Raw genomic sequence first — 6760 nt, 5'->3', positions numbered from 1 at the left:
TTTCGCTCTTGGTACTTCCATTGTGTCCCAACATTCATTTCGAATAATATATTGAGTAAATTCATTATGAAGCAAACGGTAGTAGTCATCTTCTTTTGCCTTCTGTATCGCCAATTCACACTCCGCACTAAACGACTCCCGCTGACTAGGTAGCAGAAAGTCTTCAACGTGGACAGCCGAACTTCTTTCCTTCAATAATTTGTTAACCTCTGCTCTTATCTCATTCAAATCGGATAGAACACTGGATCGAGTAAATTCACCCAGTGTAGATGACCCCTCCATTGGGGTTTGCATGGCGTCTGAGACACCCAAAAGTTTTTCCTTTTTCCATATTGGTTCTTTCCATGAATCAGAAATGGGTTCACCGGAGGTAATAAAATGAATCACTGTGTCATGACCTCCACAAACGAAGCCACAATCACCATTCCATGCACACAAAGAAGTTATCCCTTCTTTTCCCATGTGCCTTATGGGGAATTCACCTTGGGGCCTTCTCTTTTCTTTGGAAGGAGGGATAGGTGTCAGCTTTAATAGATAGTGTGAGACGTCTCTTACAACCACCTTTCCATCAGCCCCACCGGAAAGAACAGCCGTTTTTCCAAAATATTGAAGGACAGAGCCGCCGCTGCCCTCATGATCACGCATCAAAAATAATGGACGCAGAGGTTTGATGTCTCGTTCTCGTCGGCGCTCCAAAACGTACAATTTGGTGTCTTTGTCTACAGAATGAACCAAAATATTCACCACATCATCGTCAAGATGAAGTGGGAGAAAGTCATTGACAGGGTAATCTAGTCGCCACACCGCTTCCACAGCCACAGTATCAAAAGACGATCCATCAGTGCCAATACATTGAACCATGTTTATTTCACCATTGGTACAAGCCGCAAAGACCGAGAGGTGCCCACCAATATTCCACCGAATTTTCTTCACCTGAGATGTGAGACTGTTCAAAGAACCACGAGGGTAAAGCAGATTGTCCTGTAGCGCAAAAAAGTACACCGTAGTACCGTCACTTGCAGCCAAAGATGAGACCCCATCAGATTCACAGAGAGTAAGAGGCATCTCACCCAGTGTTATCTGTGAAGAAAATGTAAATCCACCATTTACAATAAAAGAGCGAACGCATCCACTGTGATACACTACAATCACCGCCGATCTTACAGCGCAAGCATCTATTGCCTGATCACCAAATTCCGTAGTAAATTGACATATAATATTCTTTTCCTTATCGTACCTCATGAAGCTTCCATCCTCAGAAACTGCTATAACGTAGTCACCCAGGGTCAAAACCTTCACTGTATTCCCTGTTTCACGTACACACATGACGGCAGATTGTTTATTATTAAGGTCCAACTTTGTAACCTCAGCCTGGGTAACAATCACGGCATCTGATCCATTCTCAGAGAGAAACAATCGTTCTACAGAGTACTCAACACGAAGAAGCAGTTCCAATTCCTTCTCATCCATATTGTAGCCAAATATCGCGCCATCCTCAGTTCCCACCAAGAGAAAAGCATTAGCAGAAACAATGTAAGTAACCGCACCACTTCCTGGGCAAGTAAGATAGTCCTGCATTTCCATCTTTAGCTCATCAAAAAGAATAATTGCTCCCTGTTGCAGTCCACAAAGTATACCATACGCACTCCAACAACAAGAATAAAATTCCTTGCCATGCGAGTCCAAAGAAACAACGTTGGAAGGGGATGATAACAAAAATAACTGACTTATAAGAGCAACTTCTCCAGCATCCCACACGGCCACGCAGTCTTTTCTTTGCGGAGGAAATGCCAAATATTTCCAAAATTTGTCAGCTAATTCCACGGATATGCGTCGCTCAAGTGTACGTCCACGCTGGAGTGTGAATACCGTCACAGAACTACATGGAATACACGTCAGAAGTGCCAATATCTCTCCATTTGGTGAAAATTGCATGTCCTGAACCTCCACTTTTGCAACTTCTTCTACTTTTTGCACACGATTAAACTCGGGGTAACTAAACACGTGTAATACAACATTGAGCCTCGTCTCAGTCACACAAATCAAGCGAGGCAAAGATGAATAAGCCAGATGATCAATGCGATAGCGACCATCTCCAGGCACCCATTGGTTCGACTCTCCTCCACGCTTGGTAACAACACAGCTTCCAGCTCCAACAAGAAGGGTGTTGCCCACGGGACAAACTGCAGAAGAAGAATTAAATCCAATTATAAATCCGTTTAAGGACATCACGATAAATGTAAGAGGACTTGGTAAATTATAAGATAAAAAGTAAAGGAAAAGGAAGCGAACAAATAATAAAAATAATAACAATAATAATAAAACACAAAAAATTATTATAAAAGGAAACAATCAAGAATCCACATATGTACAAATATTCGTCTGAGAAAGAGGGGAGTTAAGGATAATAGACTATAAACGGCTCAATTCCACAGACGCTGACGCAAAGTAGATAAATAAATGATTAAATAAAAAGGACTTTCACGAAACTCCAAGCCCTTGCTGAATCGCATGAATCCACATTTCCATTTTTTCATGGGATTCGGCTTGAAACCACATCGACTTACCGCCGATGGTGTTAAGAGCAAAAACAAACTCCCTCTTGGCCGTACAAATCGGCACCGGGCATGCGCTTTGAACCTGTTCCAGACTCAACGCCTTTCCCTCCCGATCCGCCTCACTCTCTGATAAAATCAGCACACCGCGAGAGATCTGCAGAAACCTCTCTTTCCAAGAATGAACACTCCCACTACCCAGCTTCTTTACGTAGCCCTTAAATGACACATCCAAATTGATTTGACCCACTAGGCCACTGCGCGGCTCTGAGTCAGGCGCTGAAGAAAGAATTTCAGACACGTGAGAGATCATTGCCTCCTTCACAGTCTCTACAATCCGTGTATTCTTCTTGACAATTTGCCTAAAAACTTTTAATCCTTCCTTCACATATGGGAGTTGAAATACTTCCCGAATACTAGGCCGTTGATTTGCATCAACAACAAGAATGGCACGCACCAGATCTCGTAGTTGTGTCGAAAAATTCTCAGAAATCGGGGCGTAATCACCGCCAAGAACCTTTGCCATCAATCCTTTCATGTTGGTGGCAGTAAAGGGCCTTTTGAGCGTTATAATTTCATATAATAAAACGCCCAAAGACCATACATCGGCCTTTTTACTATACCTTTGATTGTTCCATATTTCGGGTGCCAAGTAGTAAGGTGTCCCACAAAATGTGTTTGCAACCACACCCGAGACAGTGTCATCGTACTGATGGCTAAAGCCAAAGTCACCAAGCTTAATTAACCCTGTCGAAGTAAGAAGAATATTTGCACTTTTGATATCCCGGTGGAGCATCTTGTGACTGTGAATGTGGTCCAAAGCAAGGCAAAGTTGCAGGAATAGAAATAATGCCTCATGCTCTCGAAAATGGCGGAAACTATCATGAGACCGCGCCTTTATTTGCCTATCAAGATCCCCAGAATCGGCAAACTCCATAATAATAAGCAGCTGATCGTTTTCCTCGTGATCCTCAATAAAACGAATGATGTTCGGATGATTACAATTTGCCAAACACTTAATTTCACTATAGGCGTACTGCTTGTCCCGAGAAGACATTTTTCCCAAATCCATCAATTTGGCCACAAATATGGAGTGATCTTCCAGACGTTCAACCAACCATGCCTCTCCATACGAGCCCGTTCCTATGAGTTTCTTTTTAATATATTTGCATTCATTCTCAGCAGCGTCCACTCCCAGAAAGGACGTAAAGGTCGTCATGTATGCTACTAAGATTACTGGCAAGAATAGGAAAAAAAAAAAAAAAAAAAAAGCAAAAAAAAGGTTCCTATTCTTCTTATATGAGAGAGAAAAACAGAAAACAACAATACCATAAAATAAAGTAAGCAAAGGGAACCAAAGGCACTCTCAAACCAACACCGTCCGGTCGCGAAAAAAAAAAAAAAAGAAAGCGCCACCATGCTCGCCAAAAACAAGAACAAGATCAAACGTTCAGGACGGTGGGAGCACGCACGCGGGGCGGAGCGGCTCTTCCCCCCCTCGCCAGGCCCGAGGCCGGCAGACCAATGGGGCCGGTTTTTGCGGGCGCGCTTGCCCGAAAGCCCCCTCTTCCTTGACCATTTTTTCGCAATACTGTGCCACATGGCGGCTTGCTCTGTTCCGCGCTGCGTGCCATTTCTCCCCCGGTTGGCCGCGACAGGACGGGGGCTGGGTGGGCGGCCGCCCGCGTTTTTTCATGGCTGCTCAACTCTTTTTTTCGGGCACCCTGCCCCGAATCCGTTTCTGGCGACGGGCTCGGCGTCCCGCGGGTCGCGGGGCGTCCGGGGGAAAATATTGCCTCCGCCCCCGGCCGTATCCCTCGCGCTTCTGGGGCATATGCGGCCAAAAGGGGGTCATGTGAAGGCGAGTGGGGTATCTATAAAACCGTCTTTCGCATTTTTTTTTTTGGCTTCAGTACCGCGCTCGCGCTCCACTGGCTTGCGCGCGGCTGCTTTCCTACTCGCACGCCAAACGTGTGTGTTGTGTGACCGTTTGCGGTAGATATCGCTGCATTGTGGTTGGTGTCTCGCCCGGAACTTGTGGCCCAAAACAATATTTCCATCGCTTTTCGGAGGCATCAGCGAACTGAACCTCAATATCGCTTGCTTGGTTGATTAGGATTCTCTGCGTGTGACGTGCACGCCACTGCTGCTGTTGCTCGTGATCATATCTCCTTCTCGGTGGCTGAGCGAAATGCGTTGGAGGCGCAAGCATCGCGGGTGATGGGCGATGTGCCTTTGAAGAGGGATGCGCTTCTTTACCACGAATGGTTTTACTTTCAGAAACGATCTGCATCACGGGGCAGAAGGTGTTGGAAGGCTTTGCAAGGGTGTTTGAGGACATCACGGAAGGATCGCCTTGGTATGTTTGTGGGTTGTTCATCATGATGGCGCTTGTGAATTCACAAAGGCGGACCGCGCAAACTGGACTTTTCGGCCGCGACGATAACTCGGCGTGAGAAGGGATTACCGGAATATTGAGAGCGATTTGCTGCATGTTGTTTTTTCTGGGTCTGTTGGCTAGTTTCTCAGCGTCCTGTGCTGGGTGGAGAAGACGGTTTCTGCACTTGCAGCTAACTCCTTAATTCTCATCCTGCAATGGAATGACGACTTTTTTTTGTGCCATGATAGGAACCATCGTTACGTTGGACCCCTTTTGTATTTTATGATCCGCTGGGGCTGCTGAATGGAATAAATCCATTTTCACACTCCCCTTGGTTTACTTATTGGTGTCTTATTGTGAGTGAATCTCAAGTGCAGTGCGCTTGGTGCCCTTTCTCCCTGCGGACAAAGACTCGGTAGAACTTGTGCTCGACTGTTGCCTTCAATTCATTTTTTTAATTTTTTTGTACTTCAGTGCTCTGAAATCGTGACACAAATTCTTATTTCATGAGGTGTTTATTAGAGAGTGCAGGAGCCGCAATGTATGCTGTTTTCTTGTGGATGGGTACTGTTTCTGTGCGATTATCCGCCTACAACGCCAAAGGCATGCTTTACCAGATGATTGTCGTTATGTGGCTGTTTCCGTTCTTGCTTGCCGTGGCCGATTGAGTGATGAAAGCTTAACCAGTGCGGCGGGGTTTCATGAAGGATTCATGGCGAGAATGGATTTGACACAGAGGAATGTTTTGTTTGTACAAGTTCAATTCGTACATGGCCGTTTGCGATGAAGACTTAAAAAAAAGGTCCATGCTGGAGTGGCCTTTTCATTACGGGCTTTATGATTGTATTGGTGGTGCATGTTTCTGAGCTTTCTCTTAATACTCTGTTAAATGATTATCGGGGTGCGGGTGCTCGTTTTGAACATCGGGGTGCATTTGTGAATGACGGTCTTTTATTGAAGCGACACAAGGCGCAGAGCAGGTGTCGGTGACATATAAAAGGGTTTCAGGACTTTGTTTGAGCATTTTATTTATGTGGGTGACATAAAGAGGAGACAGAAATACATAAGCAAGGAGGCGGGGCTTCATCACGAAACAGACGGAACGGAAGGAATCTGTCAACGCATCGCGCTGCTTTTTTATTTTATCGTTTGTGGATTGGCTTTGTTTATGTGGAAGAGGGCACGTGCGAGCGGCAACTGCGCACCAGTGTGGATGTGATGGTGGTGAGGGAAACGGCATTTTTTTCCGGGATCACGGGTGAAAACTTGCTTTCGCGGTGCTGTGGGCATGGATGACTGACGAGGGGGAACGTATAAAATGAGTTGGGGTGCACGCATTTGCAGAGAAAGACTGCCATGCTTTTTTTTTCTGGCGTTTATCCGTTGTTGTTTCCCTTTGATTAGGAGGGCGACAACGCTCTGCGACAACAATCTTCATTCATGCGAGGAACCATCCCCAATGGTGCTGATGGGAACGTAATGCGGCCAGACGAGAATAATCAAAACGACCGTGAGTGTGGTGCGAGCACCTGAAGGGGAGACGAAATGAACGGAGGTGGGTTGATGCATGTGGCAGGAGGCGTGTCTGAGGAAAGTCTGCGAACGAAGGAGTGACCTTCGTTTGGCGGTGCTGCTGTTCGAAATGCGAGGGAGGAAGAAACACAAGTGCTTTCTGACATGTCGGTGAGTGTGCCAGGGCCACCGATGAGTTCTCGGAGAGGGACAGGAGGGAGGGAGACGGAGACTGTGCGCGTCTACTGCAACTTGTGGTGCCACAGGATGCATTTTCCGTTGTGAAGAATGCAACGTTCGTCTGCATCTTATT

General features: G+C 46.0%; 2 protein-coding genes across 2 annotated transcripts, besides 8 other annotated features; both read right to left on the bottom strand.

The window, feature by feature from the left end:
- Window positions 1-2229, bottom strand: Tc00.1047053510971.69 (hypothetical protein, conserved; the record flags this gene model as incomplete). The annotated part of the gene is made up of 1 exon (XM_806376.1): window positions 1-2229. A coding segment is annotated over one exon (2229 nt), but the record flags the coding sequence as incomplete, so codon positions are not given.
- Window positions 1-2571: a sequence feature (areas merged during assembly that could not be assigned to a particular haplotype. This can correspond to areas where the two haplotypes were merged or to regions with more than two copies in the genome that were merged during assembly.).
- Window positions 2294-2322: a microsatellite.
- On the bottom strand, window positions 2482-3774 carry Tc00.1047053510971.60 (protein kinase, putative; the record flags this gene model as incomplete). The annotated part of the gene is made up of 1 exon (XM_806375.1): window positions 2482-3774. The coding sequence occupies one exon, from the start codon at window positions 3772-3774 to the stop codon at window positions 2482-2484; it is 1293 nt and encodes a 430-aa protein (XP_811468.1).
- Window positions 2572-3614: a sequence feature (haploid, Esmeraldo-like haplotype).
- Window positions 3615-3753: a sequence feature (heterozygous, non-Esmeraldo-like haplotype).
- Window positions 3754-4639: a sequence feature (areas merged during assembly that could not be assigned to a particular haplotype. This can correspond to areas where the two haplotypes were merged or to regions with more than two copies in the genome that were merged during assembly.).
- Window positions 3806-3836: a microsatellite.
- Window positions 4640-5068: a sequence feature (heterozygous, non-Esmeraldo-like haplotype).
- Window positions 5069-6760: part of a sequence feature (areas not merged during assembly with more than two copies in the genome that could not be assigned to a particular haplotype) that runs on past the window's edge.

Source organism: Trypanosoma cruzi, genomic scaffold, assembly GCF_000209065.1.
Source record: "Trypanosoma cruzi strain CL Brener 1047053517001 genomic scaffold, whole genome shotgun sequence".
Lineage (NCBI taxonomy): Eukaryota > Euglenozoa > Kinetoplastea > Trypanosomatida > Trypanosomatidae > Trypanosoma > Trypanosoma cruzi.
Note: the sequence above shows the minus strand (reverse complement) of the source record. Positions and strands in the feature narration are given on the sequence as shown.